Genomic DNA, 20207 nt, shown 5'->3' with positions numbered 1-20207 from the left:
CTTTTAAATACAGCTCTCACACCTGCGCAAATTGCAAGCGTGTGAGATGTGATGAATATCGTCTAGTTTCCCAGTGGTCCCTAAACGCACCTCCCGTCAGTTGGAGTAACCTGCTCCCGGTCTGCGTCAACAACCGCTCCGGTGTGTTTGTCGTGTTGGTTCTGCACGTTACCGGGAGCAAGACCGACCGACCTGGCTGCTGTCCACATAGAGGTCAAGTGAGTTAACGTTACTGTTGTTGTTGTTATTATTTTTCCTAGCTAATTTAGGTTAAGTTGCTAAACCCGCTAGCAAGCGTAGCTCCATCATACCCATTAAGTTAAGTTGTGGCCATTATCGGACAGTGAAGCGTCTGTCGCACTATTTCTCCTTTTGCTCACAACCAGGCTAGCACACACCCTGATTGTCGGTTTGTAAGCATACTTGCCTTGTTATTAAAGTCACATTTGTTCACGATACATCCCACTATTTTTAGCAACATTAGTGAAATTAGCCATCCGCAGCCGGCTTTGTGAATTGTCCGATAATGGAAGCAGGGCCCCCCCCCCCCTCTCCCTCATCAGTAAATCCCACAGCATACGAAATCTGATATATATTATTAACATTTTGGAAGCGAGTCACACATACGTTGTTTTTTGTAATTATTTTCACACGTTGTCAGTTGGTTTATTTCTGTCTCTTTTTTTTGACATAACCGTCGCAGCTAGCTAACACAGTAATGTTGAAATCTAACGTTAGCCTCTGAAATTAACCTGATGTTAGCTAATCTAATGTAAATGCATCGTTAGCTCGGAATAGCAGCGACGAAACATAAACTGACACACACCACTTCCATGCATCTTTCATGCGGTGCCGTGTCAGGTAACACCCGTTAGCTTTTTAACGTTAGCCGCCTGCCCCATCCGTTAACTAGTTGTTAGCCCGCTTGCTAACACGCTAGCCGCTGCAAACCCAAAGCTAGCTGTCACTGCTCCCGAAAACAGGTGCGCTGTTGCTTAAACACGCAGCCAGTCCGTAATGTTTGAGTCTCATGAGGGGAGGAATTCAACTCGAGGTTTGGCGACAGTATAATCAGTTTCACCAGGCTGGTCCTCCAACAATCATGTGAACGATGAACAGAGAGGCTGTTGTCAGTGCAAACCGAGTTAGGATTTTGTTGCAGACGCTGCAGTTCTTGTGCAAAGCTTTAGTGTCAGGTTTCACCAAAATAAACATTTAGCAGCTTTGAATGCTGAATACAGTTCATTTCAGGTATCGGTAATTTCAAATATCGAGCAGTAGAATGTGTTGATTGCATGAGAATAAAAGTTTGTTTTTGATAACAGTAGACATTTGTCTTTTTTGAGGGAGCAACTAAACGATTAATTTATCAATTATTTCTATAAACTGTCAAGAAATATCACAAGTTACCAGAACTGAGGGTTAAATTGTCTGACCAACAGTACAAAACCAGCATTTATTTGATTTAGATTAATGTAAAACAGAGAAAAACAGCAAATCTTCAGATTTGAGAAGCTGGAACCAAAGAATGGCGTTTTGTTTAATAATAATAAATTAAACAATTATTATTGACTAATTGCTGCAGCTGACTTGCATCCATATCACCCACAGTCAAAGGTCCTAACATGATTGTTTTATAGTAGGATAGTACCCTATTTAAAACCCTTTCTTCTTTTAACAAAATAAACCAGAGTTCTGGATTTGGACGTCTTAAACTTTTAGGGAACCCTTCAAAAGTCAAAGCTCTGAAGTTAGACAAGTCAGGATGCCTGTTTCGGGTAGATGAATGCAAACAGGAAAGCAGAAAAAATAAGTCCTAATCCACAGAGCGAAAACCTGCATTAAGTAGTTCAGTTGTTTGTCACATTTACTGCTCGAAGTAGACTGGTCAGTCACATGAGCTGCATTAGGGGTGACCAAAAAATAATCTGACGATCTATTTTATTACAATCAAAATTACAATCTTTTTCTCAGTTTTGAAATGCCCTTTAGACCACAGCCAGACTTGAAATACATGGTAGATTTATTTATCATATTAAAACACAGTGATTGCACAATAATATTAAGTTGTAGCTCCCTTTTATAATGTCCCCTGTGGCTGTTATACATATTATATATGTATATATGATTTTACTCCTGTGATTGTGACACTTTCACAATGCTTGTTTTGTCTAAAAAAACAGTTAATACTTCAGCATTATTAAAAATTAATTAAAGGCAAGAATAATGTGGTTCTCCTGAGTGGCGGCCTCTCTGAACACGCGCCAGTCTGTGCACTCTAAACAGTCCTGTATCGCTGCTGTAGCCTCATCTGTCCACACTTTGACTGAAGCCCCCAGGAAGTGCACAAACACACAGTGGCCGAACTGTGGAATTACAACTTTCTTCACATGATGCACACTGAAGAAACACAGGTGGCTGTAGAACGGTGGATACTTTTTTTTTTTTTTTTTTTTTATTTTGGCTTCACAGCAACCTCACGAAATGACAGAATTTGATTACTTTGGTCGAGTAACATTTGGAAACAGAACGGTTGCACGATTAAATCATTTTACCCACATTCAAGTTAGCGGAGGGCTAAACCAGAAGTTAGCCGGCTCAGACGGCGGAAGTCTCTTGCTTGATCTATGGGTGGGCTCAGAAGTCAAACATTTTCGCTGTCATGTACCACTTACCAGCTTTCATAGGAATGAACGGAGCTTCGCCTCCAACGGTGTGTCCAGTTCTATTTATAGGTCCATGGTTTACCTCAGTTGCACCATTAAAACAAAAATTGCTTTAAAGATACTACAAAGGTTTCAAAATGGTTATTCAGACCAGAGTTTAATTTTCACAGAAGCCAAAGATAATCAAAATATTAAAATACAGTTTTTCAGGTACTCGCAAATTCGGTGAATGTTTTTACAAAACGCCACCCAAGGAAGAGCCACGTGAAGTAATTCATCCAATCAGTTTAGCCAAATTGGATGAAGCCGCTACTCTAGGAGGTTATGTGAACTCTGAAAACAGAAGTAAGAGCACATTAAATACAGCGAGCTTGAAAAGTAGATGGTGGACGGCTTAAATCTCGATCTAAAGCCGTCCACCGGGGGGGGGGTAATTTCTGTATCATCTAGCAGCGTATCGTTAACTACTTAATAGCTTTCACAAAATAAATTTTGAAGAAAACGAACTCCTTACAGTAAGAAGTTGCTGTTCAGCTACCAACTTGCATATCTTAGACGTCCAGTTTTCCTTGAATGCACCAGCAGTCCCTGTTGTCAGCTGGTTTCCACACAACAACCTTGAGGAAAAACAGTGACGTGACTAAATGTGATGGATTAATCGTCTCAATCGAGCATAAAGTCTTCAGATTGTTGTCATACCATATTGATGTGCAATTGATACTTGATAGAGGGAGGGAAAACATGTATAATCACTTTTAATTAGTTGAAACTTTTATAGACGTGTCTGCAGACATTGTTTGACAGGAGGTGGGACTTAAATATAATGATACTGATATACAAACACACAGACCTTGATCTTCAACTAGACCTTGAAGTAAACTGAACGAGTGACGTTAAGTCTTTGTGTGAGTCACACCATCTTTATTTGTCTTCATGAACGAGTTGCTGAATCCAGCTTTGTATATATGCTCACACCCACTTAATACACACACAGAAACACACACCAGGCTGAGCAGGTGAGACCGGTGTGCTCAAGTAGGAAAAACAAAAGGTAGGTCAACAACACGGACACAGAAACAAAGAATCACAATTATTTTAAGAACATGACGATGATAACGGAGAATCTCTGGTATGAAATTAGACTTAATGCTTTGTTGTCAGTCTCGATTTAAAACATGAGGAGTTGTCAGACTCGTTCTTGTGTCACCTGTGAACTTCCTGCTTCCGTCTGCCTGCTGGAGTTTGACCCAGAGAGTAAAGCCAGAGTCCAGTCTGCCTTCATAAACTGTATTATTAACCTGCCGGATGTGGACAAAGAAGGAGGGAAGTAGGCTCGGGCGGTATTTACTTTTTCATACCTTCCTGACATTTCACACATTTTCACTAATTGTGTAAAAAGCAGATGTGATAGAAGTCATTGTAGCATGTATGGTGACGACACTTGTTGCTGTTGATACCGACACATCAGTGGGCGGAACAGAGATGATGTGCACACAATTTTGTCCGTGTTGGCTGGATCACCTTTATCATCAGGACTAAACCCAAAATACTTCCAGATAGTAGCAGAGGCATATTGTTTTGTTTGCAAGTCCTGTAGTGTTATCGGATTAATAGAAAGAGGAGTGTCTGTACTTCTGTTGTTGTTCATAGTTGATTTAATTTCCGTTGAAGTTTACAGTTTAACCTGAGTTGTTTTGCTTTTCATGTGAAGTTTATTTTTGCATTTGTAACTCTAATAACCAATCTTAATATATACTGATGATGATAAACTGTTATGGCATCTTTAGTTCACTCATTCTTTGTGACTTAAATAATTTTAGTTTGTTAGTATTTAAGAAAATTAAAGTATTTCTGTTAACACTATTAAACGATGTGATTTGAGAAGTTTATCAACGACTTTGTACTCAACATTTTGTTCTTCACATAAGAGAAAGTAAGGCATCATAAAATAAAGTTGGAGTATCCGTTATCAAAACCTAATAGTATTATACAGGGTGATATTTATGGAAAAAAAACGGGGGGGGGGGGTGTTTTGAAATGAAATGTTTTTAAAATTAATATAAATTACCACTGGGCTTCTTGTCATCAGATTGTGACGTAATTCCCGCCTCAGATTTTGTCCCCACCAGGTATAAAAATAATTCAGCAGAGGCTGGAATATATAGACCAGAAAATCCCAAGCAAATCACACCGTGTGTATAATAAAATGTTAATTTCACACGTTGGCGACACTTGTATGTGCTGTCTGGGTGTTGATTGTGATTTATTGGTTTGCAAATGTCACAGAGACGAGCAGTAGTATCAAAACACCCGAAAGCCTCTACTCGACCATTCAGAAATGCACTGCAAGGCAAGCCCCACCCCCCAAAGTTCTGGTACTACTACTCAAAAGCACTACCCTACCGGCAGGGACTTTTTTCGGGATAAGATTTTCGACCAAAAGAGATACGGGGACTTTTAAGTCATCAGATTTGATTGGAATATAATGAAAAACTACAGGCTTTGCTTAACCATTAAAACAGCTTTTTCGTGTGGGAGAATAATTAGAGAGACGCAGGATAAAGTTTGTTAAAAATTTAATAACAAACCTGATAAAGCCATGACGTTCATAAAATAACTCCAGCACAGAGAAAGGAACACAAACATAAAATCGTGACAGTTTGAAAGGTTATTAAAACATTTCCAGCCATCAAGAGCTGCAGGACTCACATCTGTGTCCGTCTGAGCATCAAAGGAATGGGATTTTTAACAAGCTTTATTACCTGCTGTAATCAGCTGTTCTGCTTGTTTTGGAGAAGAGGAGACCGAGTTCGGCTCTGTGTAGAAACTTCTTGACTGGTGAAAACTTAAAACAACAACTCTGGACTCTGTATTTAGCTTAACTCCATCAGCTGTTCGCTGTAAACACACCGCTGCACGCTGACTGCTATTTCCAAGCAATAAAAATTATTGCAGGCGGACATCGGCGAGAGTGGAGTGCTACTTGACTTTTGATTTATTGGTTTGCAAACAATGGAGGAAAAGAGAGGAGCAGTCGTAGAAAAACAAGACATTCTCCAGTTAAAGCCAGTAGCCTCTACTCGCACATTCAGAATTTCACGCTGGATAAGCAGTTGACGATGGATGGCTGGATATTGTTAGTGTGGCATGGGTTGTGCAGTGTTTCCCTTCCAGAAAAACCATCTGTAACTTTATCCCCTAATTTATCCCCTCTCTGTCTCTCCCTCTCTCAGGTAAAGGACAGTCTTTACCTGTCGGCACTTGTTCACCTGTAGGCCGTCCTAGATTTCTCTGACTGACTGCGAGCCTCCATCGATCCGGCCAGCCTCTCCATCCACCGCTGCACTATGGTACAATAAAAACCTGAGTGACTGTGAACTTGTAATATTATGTATTGATTACGGAAAATACTTTTCAGCCGTTGTTTTCATTTTCAGAAACAAACCCCTGCATTAAAAAAACAAATGGGTGAAATGCATAGCAGTCTATACAACTGGAACTTTTGAAACACTGTTCACCCATAGACGGTATAAAAGAAGTGGACGTAGACACAATGGTTTGTGGACTACCGTTTTGAAACCTCGTGTTTTTGGCATTTTAGCTGACACCATCTTGTTTTTTTTTAAAAATTTTTTAGAGCCACAACTGACCCTATTCGGACGTGAGGGTGGAGCTGGGTAGGAGTGAGGGGCGTCGTAGCCATTAATTGTATTCCCTCAAACTCTGGTTGAGCTGGTGAATGTACAGGTGATGGTCATATAAATAGAATATCATCAAAAAGTTGATTTATTTCAGTAATTCCATTCAAAAAGTGAAACTTGGATATTGTATTCATTCATTACACACAGACTGATATATTTCAAATGTTTATTTCATTTAATTGTGATGATTAAAACTGACAACTAATAAAAATCCCAAATTCAGTATCTCCGAAAATTAGAATATTACTTAAGACCAATACAAAAAAGGATTTTTAGAAATGTTGGCCAACTGAAAAGTATGAACATGAAAAGTATGAGCATGTACAGCACTCAATACTTAGTTGAGTTACTGCAGCAATGCGGCGTGGCATGGAGTCCATCAGTCTGTAGCACTGCTCAGGTGTTATGAGAGCCCGGGTTGCTCTGATAGTGGCCTTCAGCTCTTCTGCATTGTTGGGTCTGGCGTATCACATCTTCCTCTTCACAATACTCCATAGATTATCTGTAGTGTTAAGGTCAGGCGGGTTTGCTGGCCAATTAAGAACAGGGATACCATGGTCCTTAAACCAGGTACTGGTAGCTTTGGCACTGTGTGCAGGTGCCAAGTCCTGTTGGAAAATGAAATCTGCATCTCCATAAAGTTGGTCAGCAGCAGGAAGCATGAAGTGCTTTAAAACTTCCTGGTAGACGGCTGCGTTGACCTCAGAAAACACAGTGGACCAACACCAGCAGATGACATGGCACCCAAACCATCACTGACTGTGGAAACTCTACACTGGACTTATAGCAACGTGGATTCTGTGCCTCTCCTCTCTTCCTCCAGACTCTGGGACCTTGATTTCCAAACGAAATGCAAAATTTACTTTCATCAGAGAACATAACTTTGGACCACTCAGCAGCAGTCCAGTCCTTTTTGTCTTTAGCCCAGGCGAGACGCTTCTGACGCTGTGTCTTGTTCAAGAGTGGCTTGACACAAGGAATGCGACAGCTGAAACCCATGTCTTGCATACGTCTGTGCGTGGTGGTTCTTGAAGCACTGACTCCAGCTGCAGTCCACTCTTTGTGAATCTCCCCCACATTTTTGAATGGGTTTTGTTTCACAATCCTCTCCAGGGTGCGGTTATCCCTATTGATTGTACACTTTTTTCTACCACATCTTTTCCTTCCCTTTGCCTCTCTATTAATGTGCTTGGACACAGAGCTCTGTGAACAGCCAGCCTCTTTAGCAATGACCTTTTGTGTCTTGCCCTCCTTGTGCAAGGTGTCAGTGGTCGTCTTTTGGACAGCTGTCAAGTCAGCAGTCTTCCCCATGATTGTGTAGCCTACAGAACTAGACTGAGAGACCATTTAAAGGCCTTTGCAGGTGTTTTGAGTTAATTAGCTGATTAGAGTGTGGCACCAGGTGTCTTCAATATTGAACCTTTTCACAGTATTATTTTCTGAGATACTGATTTGGGGGGTTTCATTAGTTGTCAGTTATAATCATCACAATTAAAAGGAATGAACACTTGAAATATATCAGTCTGTGTGTAATGAATTTATACATTATACAAGTTTCACTTTTTGAATGGAATTACTGAAATAAATCAACTTTTTGATGATATTCTGATTGTATGACCAGCACCTGTACATTTCATCCACCATAAGTTTCATAACCATAAGTTATCAGCTAGTGCTAACTAGCTAGCTTGGTTAGCACCGAGCATTTGTTATTCACGTTAACTGGGATGCTAATTTTGGCTAGCGAAAAAGGCTTAAAACAAAATGCATTTAACGGTAAAAAATGAACAGCCGACTCCTTAGTGTCTTTTAGTACAGACCAACGCTGAACAAGACATTTTTTAGGCGACCGAAATGTTACAGCTATCTTTGAGAAACTGAAAACACTGTGAAAGGGTCGAAGTTCTTAGACGACCAGACTCAAAAATGAGTTTGCGACTAGTTAAATGTGCACAGCGCAGTGGATACGATTCGCATCTGTCCTGATGGGTCGCAGGGGTAGCGACACCGTCAAGTCGGACACAATTTACCTGCTTGAGTTTACTGTGTGCTGAGATCAATGACGGAGAAAAGCAACTTGCAGCGCCGGTGAAAGTCGGACACAATTTCTAACCAGCATGCCTTATGTTAAGTCCAGCATGCATCACGTAAAGTGAAAGGCCTTAAATCAAACACACCTGTCGACTACAATGCAATCTGACTGTTTTTGCAATCAGTCAGAGTCACCCCCTGCTGGTCGTTAGAAAGAATTCAGGTTTAAGACACATTGGCGTTCCTTTTCTCCCTCTTGTCATCACCTACCTTCAGTTTGGCATTCCAACAATGTGATGAATACTTAAATTGATTTCCAAGTTTTTGGTATTGTCATGATGATGTTAAAATTGAGGGTTGACCAGTCACACTAAGCCTAAAGTCCAGCAGGCGGCCGTCACGACTCTCCAGGTAGTGCAAAACAGTTTTCTCCTGGGAAGCTCTGATGACAAACTTTTTAAATACAAACTTGCAGTGAGGCAAAAAGACTGATCTGCTATTTTTTACCACCACAATAAACGAAGCTCTGAAGCCTTCTGTTCACCCCCCTTCTACTGTTCGTCAGGACTGAAGCAAGAACGCAAGCAGCTTTAAGCCTTGTGTGACTCACTGTTATGAATATTTTGAATGATAATAAACTTATTTGCTGCTGCAATAACGTCTGTCTGTGCTGTCTGCAGAGTGTATGATGTCTGGTAGCAGCTGCTATGGCCTGCAGCAGCGGTCAAGGCAATGCCGAAACTCTGGAGGGTTTCCATGAGGTGAACTTGGCCTCACCCACCACACCTGACCTTCAGGTAGGTTGAATGAGACGCATTTTTCAGCGTATTTTAGGCTGTTTCCAGACTTGTACCATGAAGAGAGATTCATTCAGAGCCTAATAAAATTGTAAACAAAGCAGGCAGTGGCACACAATCTGACATCAAACACAGCAGATAACGGCACGCACTCTGATGTCGCAAGGCAAAATCTCCGGTTTTACTGTCTACATGACAACTCTGCAATCAACGTTTCTTAAAATCTTCACACTGGCAGGGGTTTTTAAAAAATGTTTCGTTTCAGTGACCTGATACTGCGTTTCTGTATGGCCAAACCGCGTAGAAAAAGTCATGGTTTTTAAAATACCCGTGTTCGTGTAGACAGGGCCTTAACCTGGCTTTCGCATACCGTATATCACCATGAGAAATTTCATTTTCTTTATTGGGTCCCTGGGTGTCGTCCTGCAGAACCAAGCGGAGCAGCGTCCCCCTGTCCGTCACAGCACCCCGCCTGCCTCTCTGTACCGCACCCACTCTCTGGGAGCTCCACCTGCTGGCCGACCCACCTCCCTACGGGCCGACCAGCTCCCCACACAGCCGGTTTACTCAACTCCACGGCACAGCCACAATGAAATGTAAACAAATGACTGTCCATTGATCTCAAAATAATTTGTGGTTGCAGATGGAAATGATGAGTAATTGATCAAAAATGCATATACCCTAACTACTAACCCATAACTGGCTGCTGGTGTTTCCATCGTTACGCCGCACAGTGTGCAAGGCCAGGAGGCGGAGTCAGCCGAGGGCTACTTCCTGTCTGGAGAGGACGGGGAGGAGTGCAGCGCTTTGAGCGACAGCCTGTCGCGGCTACGAAGCCCGTCGGTGATGGAGGTCCGAGAGAAGGGATACGAGAGGCTGAAGGAGGAGCTGGCCAAGGCCCAGAGGGTAGGACACTCATTCACTCACTCACTCACTCACTCACTCTCTCTCAATGTCTCTGGTCTTAACCTGAAGAAATTTTGAATTTTAAATTGAATGTAAATGTTTGCAGTTGGACTGTGTGTGTGTTTGTGTGGGTGTGTGTCTGACCGAGAGACTAAATCACCACATCTTTCCACACCACTCATTGACATCGTTTAATGTTGTATATTTTATTTATATGCACACTTTTTTTAATTTGTATGTTTTGTATTTATTTAATCATTTAAATGGAATAATGATGTTTCACTAATTTTAATTTGTTCATCTCGGTTTATTTGCCATGCTATGATTTTACTTGCATGTGTTCATTTGGCGGTTGTTTTTCTGTTGTGGTGTGTGTGTGTGTGTGTGTGTGTGTGTGTGTGTGTGTAAGGATCTGCTGTTGAAGGATGAGGAGTGTGAGAGGTTGTCTAAAGTCAGAGACCAGCTCGGCCAGGAGCTGGAGGAGCTCACCGCCAGTCTCTTCCAGGTCGGTCCGCCTCCCCTCCGTCTGTCCGTCTCCTCTGCTTCCTCTTTTCCTTCTTCCTGAGGCAGCGGCCAGACAGAAAACATGCAAATGATTGGCACGGGATTTGTTGCCTCGCTTATTCTTTGGCAGAAGAAATGTGAAACGGAGGCGTGACAGCTCCTGCAAAGTGTTGGGAAGCTGTGTTTTAGTGTAGATCAAAACATTTGTGTTGAGTAACGTTTCATCGTGAAATCCAAGCCTCACAGAATTATACCTCTCAGGTTATTTTTCTTGATCCTCCAACAAAGCGTTAAATGAGAAGCTGCTGTGGCTGTTTTTGCACTTGCTCTGTGCTGGAGACCAGAGAGAACGGTTTTCTTTAGTCTTACTTTGTTTAACTCTCTAACTGAATCTCTGCGGTTTGAAGTTTTAGTGTCAGCACCACATTGCTGTTCACACATTCAGATATCACCCTCATTTTACCGATTGGTTTACAGTCGTATTGGAGTGTAGGAGAAATAATCATTTAGCTTTATAAGTTAACTGGGGCTATAACTAACATTCAATTGAATTATTTTTTGAATACTTGATTAGTTCTGTCAAAAAAATTCAGAAAATGTTGATCAGTGTTTCCCAAAGCTCAAGATGACTTCCTCAAAAGTCTTGTTTTGTCCACAACCCAAAGATATTCAGTTTACTGTCGTAGAAGAGGAAAGAATCCAGAAAATATTCAGATTTAAGAAGCTGAAATCAGAGAATTTTATTTATTTATTTTCTTAAAAAATTACTCTAACCGATGAATCAATTATCAAAATAGTTGGGTGATTAATTTAATAGTTGACAACTAATCGATTCAGCACTTACATTAATTATTAACCATTATTTGTACTTTTCCATTTCTGCATGTGTCTACAGATGTTTCCAATTATTGTCCTCAATATTAACTTTAAAAGAGAACAGATTTAGTATTACGCTCCCGTAACATTGTTGGACATTTGAATAATTATAAAGGATCAAAATATATATTCATCCCTGTCATATCCTGGCGCCTACATTAACCATAATGCAACTCAACCGCCGATACTTCAGTCAGAGATTCAGGCGTGTTATGCTAGTAGTGGCTAATGTAGCAACAGAAGTCTGTAAGCTCACTTTCTAACTCGACAAAAACAGATTTGTTTCATTTTCAAACTTGTAGTCTTCAGCCGACGCTGACTCAAGTGACATCACTTGAGGACATTTATCAGACTTAACGGAGCTCTGGTGAAACTAAAGGACTCATGCTACTGTGTCCTACACGAGTAGTTCTCCCCAACACGTATACACACCTTTTTAAATGCTAGAATTTGCTGCTTCTACGCAATCCAGCAAATTGAATTTCTTTGGGTTTTCAACTTTTTGTTTTCATGACGTTTGATGACTCTAGGATGTTGTGATGGATATTTTTTGCTGTTTTCTGTCACAGAGACCAAAAAATGAATCAGTTAGTTCACAAAATAATCACCAGATTAGTCAGTAATGAAAACATGTCGTTGTTTGCGGCTCTAGTAAAATTGGGGGACTTTAGTTTGTTCTGGGCCTTTAGCGATACGCATCCATGAACTTGGATAAATAAATCTTTGACTGGATGAAGTCTCCAGTGCAACAATATCGATCCATCCATCGTCAACCGTTATTTAAATAACTTGTCAACAAATCTCCAAGTAAAGCACTTTTGTTATGTTACATTTACGCCAGCTTCAAGAGCTGCATTTGGATTCAGGCTTTGGCCGAGTTAGATGATGTTACCAGCCACAGTCAGAGGTGCTGACTGACTCAGATTTGTCTCCATCCGTCAGGGACATGGTCTTTGAGAACATCAGACCTTTTTGGACTTGTTGGACAAATTGCTTGCTGTTGTGTTTGAGTTCAGGAAGCAGTCTCTGTCCGGCTGGCCTTTGCAACATGTTGTTCCTTTCCTCTTCACATTCTTCCTCCTTGTTCTGGTCTCACTCTTCCCTTTTTGTCATAGAAGTCCTGGGATCTTTTATCTTTGTGTGTTTTGTGTGTAACCAGTATTAAGTAGCCAAACAGTTGCACTGGGAACAAGCGGAGCTTTGCTTTATGTGACTATTTTGTTATAATGATTTTATAGTGAACTGTTCCTTTATTTCACATTGAGCTTGTGTAAATGCTTCTTTACTATGAGAATGAAAACTAAATCCCAACACATTTATCGTGAGTGAAGAAAATTTACAAAAATATATAAGTGTGTGTGTGTGTGTGTCTTCCAGGAGGCCCACAAAATGGTCAAAGAAGCCAACGTCAAACAGGCAAATGCTGAAAAACAACTGAAAGAAGCCCTGGGCAAGGTGACAACACTGAACACTCACTCACTGCAAAGGTTCCTCTAAAGCTCGTGTTAAATTACAGTTCAGCGCTCGTTTGAATCAGGCGTCTCAGAATCACTTCTAGGGCTAAAAAGACTTGAGAGGGATTTATGAAGCCATCTACACTAACTTTCAGAAAGGCGGTGGAGGACAGTGTGACCTCAAGAAAACTACGATACATGGTCATAATTTCCACTTTGCAGTTCTGACAGTTGCTGTTTGGAGTATTAAAAATTATACTCAGTCATAACTTATTGTTATCATTATCTCTGATGTCCATTGAGAATAAATGTAGGCTCAAAAGAGAATACCAGTACCTACCTGTAGCTGACATTTCAACAGCCCATTTGATGAACTTTTATGGAGTCTCTCTCTCCTCCTGGTGGTTAAAAACTTTTTTTGTCGTCACATTGGTTCCTAAAAAAGGCCTGTATGTTGGTATTGGCATGTTTACATCAGATTTAGTTTAAAGAAAAACATTTTTGACATGTTCATCTCATCCTCGTTAGATTGATGTCCTCCAGGCGGAGGTCCAGGCCCTGAAGACACTGGTTCTCTCCTCCCCCACCTCCCCTGTGGGCGAGCTCCCCTCTTCAGGAGCCAAGACTCCCTTCAGGAAGGGCCACAGCAGGAACAAGAGCACCTCCTCCGCCATCCTGGGGTCGCAGCCCGACCCGTCGGCCACACAGCCCATCGTACGGGAATGTAGAGAGGTAGGAGCCTACAGAACTAACACCAGATGATAATACTGGTAATATTCTGAGTGTGTGGATCTACGGCCTGAGTCCTGTTGACCTCTTGCTTCAAGCATAAATGCAGCTTTACTGTCTTACGTTAACCTGAGTTGTTGGACATGTAGGTGGACGGTCAGCTGTTCAGCGACTTCAAGGCGTGGAAGGAGGAGCCGACGCTGGACCGGCACTGCTGCTTCCTGGAGAGAGTTTATCGCGAGGACATCTACCCGTGCCTCACCTTCAGCAAGAGCGAGGTACAGAGAGACAAGGATTTAATGTGTTGACATAGCTTCTTGTGTGTGAAGCTTTGCCTGTGACTGAGTTTTATCTAACATATCAGGCAAATATATAGCAAAACTGCAGGATTTTCATACATGCTGACAATATAATGTTTAGAATGAAGAGATTTCTGTGCAGGAGGCAAACAGGAGAAAAAAAGGCTACTACTTCTACTTTTAATTTAACTCATTTCTGCTCAGAATAAGAGGCTTACTGCAGCTCACCATGGAACAACTGTCTAAGGACACAAAGAGGGAATTTTATTCTGAAAAGGCCGTTACTTTGGAAGATACAAACCTGATTTGTCTAAAGGTCAATTTATACTGCTGCTTCGAATCTAAGCCATCGGTACGCCGTAGTCTACTGGTAGCCTCATATCCTACACTGCAGACGTGCACCTCCCCAAAAATGTAACTACAGGTCGCGCCGACGCAGGGCCACAAGAACTGTGATTGGTCGGCTTGGTAGCATCACATTTTCTCCCAACACATTTCCTGTTTCTCCTTCTGCCTCAACCAGTTCAAGGGTCGTACATACCATCTCCTCCCACGCCTTCTTTTTGTGTTTTAGTACGTTTACTAAAAGTAACTGCTGTTCAACATCCATCAGCTCCAACACGATCCGCTCAGTGAGTTGCTGTTTGCAGTAGCCTACACCAGCGAAGAAGAAGAAACTCAAAACCGCGGAACATACAAATCCCACCGCCAAAGCGCTAATTGGACGAGCCGCACGACACAAACGCACAAGTATAAATGCTCATGACGGCACGTAGCCTACGTTGCCAGTCAGACTACTGAAACCTCATGCAGTTTAAGCATCAGATAAACTTGGCACAGAACAAGGACTGTAGATTTTATCCTCCAGCACTTGACACTAAAAACACGTGAGCTTTTTAAACCTACTATGAATGAGAAGAACAATTACACCAAGGAAAATCTGTGTTAATGAACACACGGACCTGGCTGCTGTTTTAAGACAGACTTGAAAAGTTGTCTGTTTAATGTTATCTGTGATTACCTGCTACTGTCGGTTAATGTCCTGACCTCTCCTGACCTCTCCTGTCCCTCAGCTGGGTTCGGCCATCTTGGAAGCCGTGGAGCAGAACACGCTCAGCGTGGAGCCGGTCGGTTTCCAGCCTCTGCCCGTGGTTAAAGCCTCAGCGGTGGAGTGTGGAGGACCAAAGTGAGACGGCGCACACACACACTCATGCACTCTCTCCTCTTCATCAAGCTTTCACTCTTTCATCATCATCTCTCCATCTTCCCCTCAATTTCTTCCTCTAGTGGGCGAAGAGCCGAGCTCGTCACGTAAGTCTGACTCTCTCTCACTCTCTCTCGCTCTCTCTCATCAGCATTTTTTAATCTCCCCTCAGTTGCTCCTCGCTCCCCGCCGTCTGGCTCTTCCAAACACCCCTGCTAACTCATAATAAACCTTCATTCTGTCCTTCCTTCTGTTCAGGTTCATCAAAGCGATCCTGATGAGATGAACCTTGATAAATGTCATCCCTCTCTCCTTCCTTCCTTTACTCATTCCTTGCTTCCTCCTTGAACAAATTCAGTTTTCCTCATTTTGAAACGCAAACCCAATAAATAACTTCATGTCTGTCTGTGTCTGATAGAAAATGTGCCCTGAGCGGTCAGACCAAAACCTGTAAGCACAGAATCAAGTTCGGAGATTCGTCCAACTATTACTACGTGTCTCCCTACTGCAGATACAGAGTGAGTACACACACACACACACACACACACACACACACACACACACACAGAAAGACATCTTATTTTCAGAAACACTATAGTCATGTTCAAATTTTTTGTCAAAAAAAAAACTGTCAAAATGTTTTAACTTGAATATGTAACATTTTAGTGGCTTTTAAAAAGACTTTCACAACACTGGCATTAAAAGTAGTAATAAAACATTTTTAACTGGATCACGTGCTGGATCGCATGTTTAAATTCAATAGTTTGGACTTATCTTCCCGTTTATTGTTTCCTTATTAATTTAATACAGTTAGGTGAACCCAGCATGTTCTGTTACAAAACCGTTACACTATTCATCTTAAAGAAAACTAGACGATACAAAACACGTTGCATACATCTATATAAGAAGACTAGGGATGGAAACAGTTACCAGTTTAATGAAAAAACAGCCAAAAATTCCAGACTGTTTTTTAGTTATCATTAAAACCGTGTTTGATTGATTTTTGAAAAACTCCCAGTAAATCGTGTCCAGCATCATCCAGAGTTGGCAACGGTCTCCCCGAAGCAGGCGTGCAGGTGCAGCACGCAACAGGGGTTAGTTTTGGGTCAATGAAAACAAGAAGGCAGTGAGAATCTAGTCCTAAGATTAAGTCTGATTTTGGTTTTTATAAGAATGCAGAGGGAATTGTGATTGAATAAAACGCTGCAAAGGGGCAACACTTCAAATCTTATCATCCTCGTGACCACCACCCACAACCTTAAAGCGAATGCTAGGTAAGATAATTTTTAGCTCCGTGCATGATGTGGGGACTTTAAAATGAGGGAACATGTCATGGTTTGTCTGTGTAACTTGCTAACAGCTTGTAAACTGAAGCTCTGTGTTATCTACTCTTGTAAAAACACTACACGTCGTTCTGCTGCTGTTTGCGTTGTGTGTCTGCAGGATCTATTTGCTCTACTCGATTTGATTTGATTTTAGTCTAGTCTATCTAAATACAAAACTCGCATGTAAATGCAAACAGTTACTGGCCGTCGCATTCTTTCTGTTCATATCAAGAGATCTTTTCATAATGCACTTCCTCTGCACGTAGCTGTAAAAAGTTAAAGTGTACTAAAGTTCAGAAGAAGTCAATTTGATGCTTTTAAAGTACCTCTTTTAGTTCTGTTAAGATGTTTCTTCAAATCCAGACTCGTACTTGTACAGCACATCCAGTCAGTAAGGGTCAGCCTGCCTTTCACAGAGCTTTGTGTGTGGCGATCTGTATCACAAACATGAGATTGGTTTGTTGTGTTTTCAGTTTTTGTTTGTCTCTGTCTTTTCCTCAGATCACAGCAGTGTGTAATTTCTTCACCTACATTCGCTACATCCACCAAGGGCTGGTCAAACAGCAGGATGGTAAGAAACGCACACCTTGTTTCTTATTAACAATGGCGCATGAATTAAGGAGTTTCCCATAAAGAAGAACAGTCAGCCTCATCTAGTCTTCACACTTAGGTCACTGTGACTCTGCAGTGAGGACACAGCGCTGTAGTAGAGAACTATTTTTCCCTCCAGAATTCACTCAAAACTACTGCCGCAGTCTATTTGTTTTTCTACATTTTGCAACGTCACTGCAGTTTTTAAAGTTTTTGTAAAACCCAAGAAAGCTGAAGGCCAATCAGCTAGCTCAGCCTCAGCTAGCAACATAATACCTGCCATTTGCAAATCCTGCAGAGGAAATACTCAAGTACTTCCAAAATTGGACTGAAGTACAGTACTTGAGTGAATGTACTTAAAATACTAGTGTGATTGAACCACCTGTCAAACCATGTGACCAATCACGTGACCTTGTGTTGTCTCCCTTTCGCTGTGTGCTTTTAGCGGAGCAGATGTTCTGGGAGGTGATGCAGCTCCGCAGAGAAATGTCTTTAGCCAAGCTCGGCTACTACAAAGACCAGCTGTGACGGACGGGACAGCCCCGCCCTCCAATCACAGCAGACTCTGTGCTGATGAAGCCCCGCCCTCCCCCGGGTTCTGGTTTTGCCTGCTGTCATGCCCTCCCACCCCCCTTTTGTGTGAGTGTGTTTTTGTGTGTGAGAGGAAAAACTGTGGTTGTTTTCAATCTTCACAAAAAAGACTGAGGTCAGTGGTCTGATATTTCCTTTGTTGAAACAATATTTAACTACAACTGGCATGGAAAGAGAAGTTAAAAATTGAAATACGTTGGCATTTAAACCCATCTGAGGAGCTTTGACCTTTTTGCTTTTTTTTTCTCTCCCTTAAATATAAAAAGTGTAACATGGCTGAAAAAAGTCATTTCAATTCTCAATAACAGACTATTTTCTGGAGAGATGATGGAGAATTAGAGCCACTCTGAGGGGGGATATCTAACCATTTGGAAAAATATAGTATGTTGCGAGAATAAATCATAAAACAAGGAAAAAATGCACAAGTAAAAGTTAAGATTTTGTGAGAAAAATATCTGACTTTCAAGAGTGTAGTTGTATGTTATGAGCATAAAGTTGTAATTTTGAACAACAAAGGGTCAATTTGAAAGGAAAATGTTTTAATATTTTGAGAATAAAGATGTAATCTTAAAAGACACTTATTTTAGAAGTCCATTTCAGTACTTTGTTAAGGCGGGAACACCCACCTTATAATTGTTAACCCAATTATAAACATAAATAATATATGAAAATATGACTATTCTTGTTAAGTTACAGCTCAGTTTTCAAGGCTTATTCTTTAGAACTTAAAATATTATGACTTTTGCTGCAACTTAATTCTCATAAAATTACAACTTTATCTCAAAATAGCAACTTTCGACATTATTTTCAATATATTGCAATTTCTTTTTGTAAAATTATTATTTTACCTCCAGATATGGACTTTTTCCCTCTTAAAATGATGATGTAATTTCTCTAGCATCTTAATATTACATTCAAAATGTTATTTAATAAATAAAAAATAAAATAAAAACACAACTATTCTAGAAATCTCCCCAACAGTGGCCCTATTGGTGTGGCTGATGCCGTGCTGCTGAAATTGAGCTGGTATTATATGCGTAGTCAAGTAAAATCAAGACACCTGCCAGTTAATGATGACCAAATAATCAATTATTGTTTACATAATGAAACTGTTTGAACTTGTTTTTAATTTTAGTTTATGTAGCAAATGATGAAGGCAGTCTGGGACATTTAAGAAAGTACAATTGGATGCAAAGATAATCAGAGTTCAAACTTCACTGTAAAGCTCCATTCAGACCGGATAGGACAGGTGGGATGATGATGACGTCAGTTATTTTAATGCCCTCTGTAGCGCATATGTGGTTAATTTATCACCCCCCACCCCGGTAATTATCTACGCGACAATAACCTGCTGATTTGCTGCAAACTCTCTGCTCCTCTAGTAATTTAAAACCTGCCCGGAGCTTCACTGTATTTTAAAGTGAATCACTGAGTCGACTTTCATCTTAGTGTGAAATTTGACTCGTGGAAGATGATTTTGCTAATCTGATAGAGGGGAAACATGCTAATAACAACATATACAGCTTTCAGGGAACCAATGTCAGGCAGGAAAAAGACATCAGGAGAACAAGACCTCATAAAAGCTCACGAAATGTGCCGTTAATGTCAGCTACATGTAGGTACTGGTATTCTCTCATCAACCCCGTTTTTCACCTATATTTTTTTTTTATTCGTTTATTTGCAGTGGAAATCAGAAATAATTATATCCTCGGGAAGTGTAGGTCATCAGGCAGTATCTTCCCTTCTACTCTCATCGGTCGTTTTTGATGGTTAAAATGTCCAGAACGATGCGTTAAACTACAGAGGAGCACAGTGAATATGTCCTTCCCCACATCCCCCTGTAACGTTAATCCCGTCCGAATGGGGCTGAAAAATCTTTGTTTGCAGGAAAAAGAACAGTTTAGTTGTTTCTTCAAGAGTTTATTATGTTGTTGTCGGCGTGATTTCAGATGTTGATGAAGCTTCAGGCGAGTCGGATTAAAGGAAAAATTAAACACTACATGATGCCAGAACGTCATGTTTCTTAAAATACTTTGACATGATGTTTTAGCATCTTCAGATACTTCAAACAAATAAATTGCGGGAACATTTGTAGATAGTGAGCTGTGAGTGTGAGTGTGTTTGTATGCCCGGTGTTGTGTAAAGTTCATAAATGTTAATTTAAACCTGCTTCCACTCCTCTCTCTCTCTCTCTCTTATTCAAAGTCAATGTCACTCTCCCAGTTTGGTTTAGTGCCTTTTCTCAGACACTCTGAAATAAAAACAGTAATACCTCTGGAAACCCGCCGCTCTCCGTGGAGTCTGTTTCCCACCTCACACAGGTCAAAGGTCAAATGCCACTACAGTCAGATGAGACAGGCAGCACATTTACACCCTGAGCTGGATTATTTTCGGATTTAATCCGGGGTAGAAGAAGCGTTTGTTGTCCTACCGAGGTCGTAGGTTTGGTTTCAGAAGTGCGGGAGACACAAATAAATAAAATTTGAATATTGTATAGATACTGAGGAGCAACTTGAAGCAGGTTAATTTGAAA

General features: G+C 41.0%; 1 protein-coding gene across 3 annotated transcripts; it reads left to right on the top strand.

Moving 5' to 3' along the window:
* Positions 1-82: 82 nt before the first annotated feature.
* LOC119895292 (RAB3A interacting protein (rabin3)) lies at positions 83-19955 on the top strand. Of its 3 annotated transcripts, none has more exons than XM_038708298.1 (14): positions 83-213; positions 5900-6016; positions 9079-9195; positions 9625-9791; positions 9930-10101; positions 10511-10606; positions 12859-12936; positions 13464-13667; positions 13814-13942; positions 15037-15149; positions 15251-15274; positions 15586-15685; positions 16994-17063; positions 17529-19955. In XM_038708298.1, the coding sequence occupies exons 3-14, from the start codon at positions 9106-9108 to the stop codon at positions 17609-17611; spliced, it is 1326 nt and encodes a 441-aa protein (XP_038564226.1). In that variant the 5' UTR covers positions 83-213; positions 5900-6016; positions 9079-9105; the 3' UTR covers positions 17612-19955. The 3 variants fall into 3 exon arrangements, with proteins under 3 accessions (XP_038564226.1, XP_038564225.1, XP_038564227.1); XM_038708297.1 differs by having other exon boundaries at positions 83-218; XM_038708299.1 differs by lacking the exon at positions 15251-15274 and having other exon boundaries at positions 83-218.
* Positions 19956-20207: the final 252 nt, after the last annotated feature.

Source organism: Micropterus salmoides, unplaced genomic scaffold, assembly GCF_014851395.1.
Source record: "Micropterus salmoides isolate LMB-PRFRI ecotype aquatic unplaced genomic scaffold, ASM1485139v1 Ms_hic_scaffold_9, whole genome shotgun sequence".
Lineage (NCBI taxonomy): Eukaryota > Metazoa > Chordata > Actinopteri > Centrarchiformes > Centrarchidae > Micropterus > Micropterus salmoides.
Note: the sequence above shows the minus strand (reverse complement) of the source record. Positions and strands in the feature narration are given on the sequence as shown.

Excerpts from the sequence above, each read along its gene's own strand:
- LOC119895292 (XM_038708298.1), top strand. The coding sequence starts at position 9,106 with ATGGCCTGCAGCAGCGGTCAAGGCAATGCCGAAACTCTGGAGGGTTTC. Across the intron at positions 10,102-10,510 it reads AGCTGGCCAAGGCCCAGAGG|GATCTGCTGTTGAAGGATGA; the intron begins GTAGGACACTCA and ends TGTGTGTGTAAG. Across the intron at positions 15,686-16,993 it reads CTCCCTACTGCAGATACAGA|ATCACAGCAGTGTGTAATTT; the intron begins GTGAGTACACAC and ends TCTTTTCCTCAG.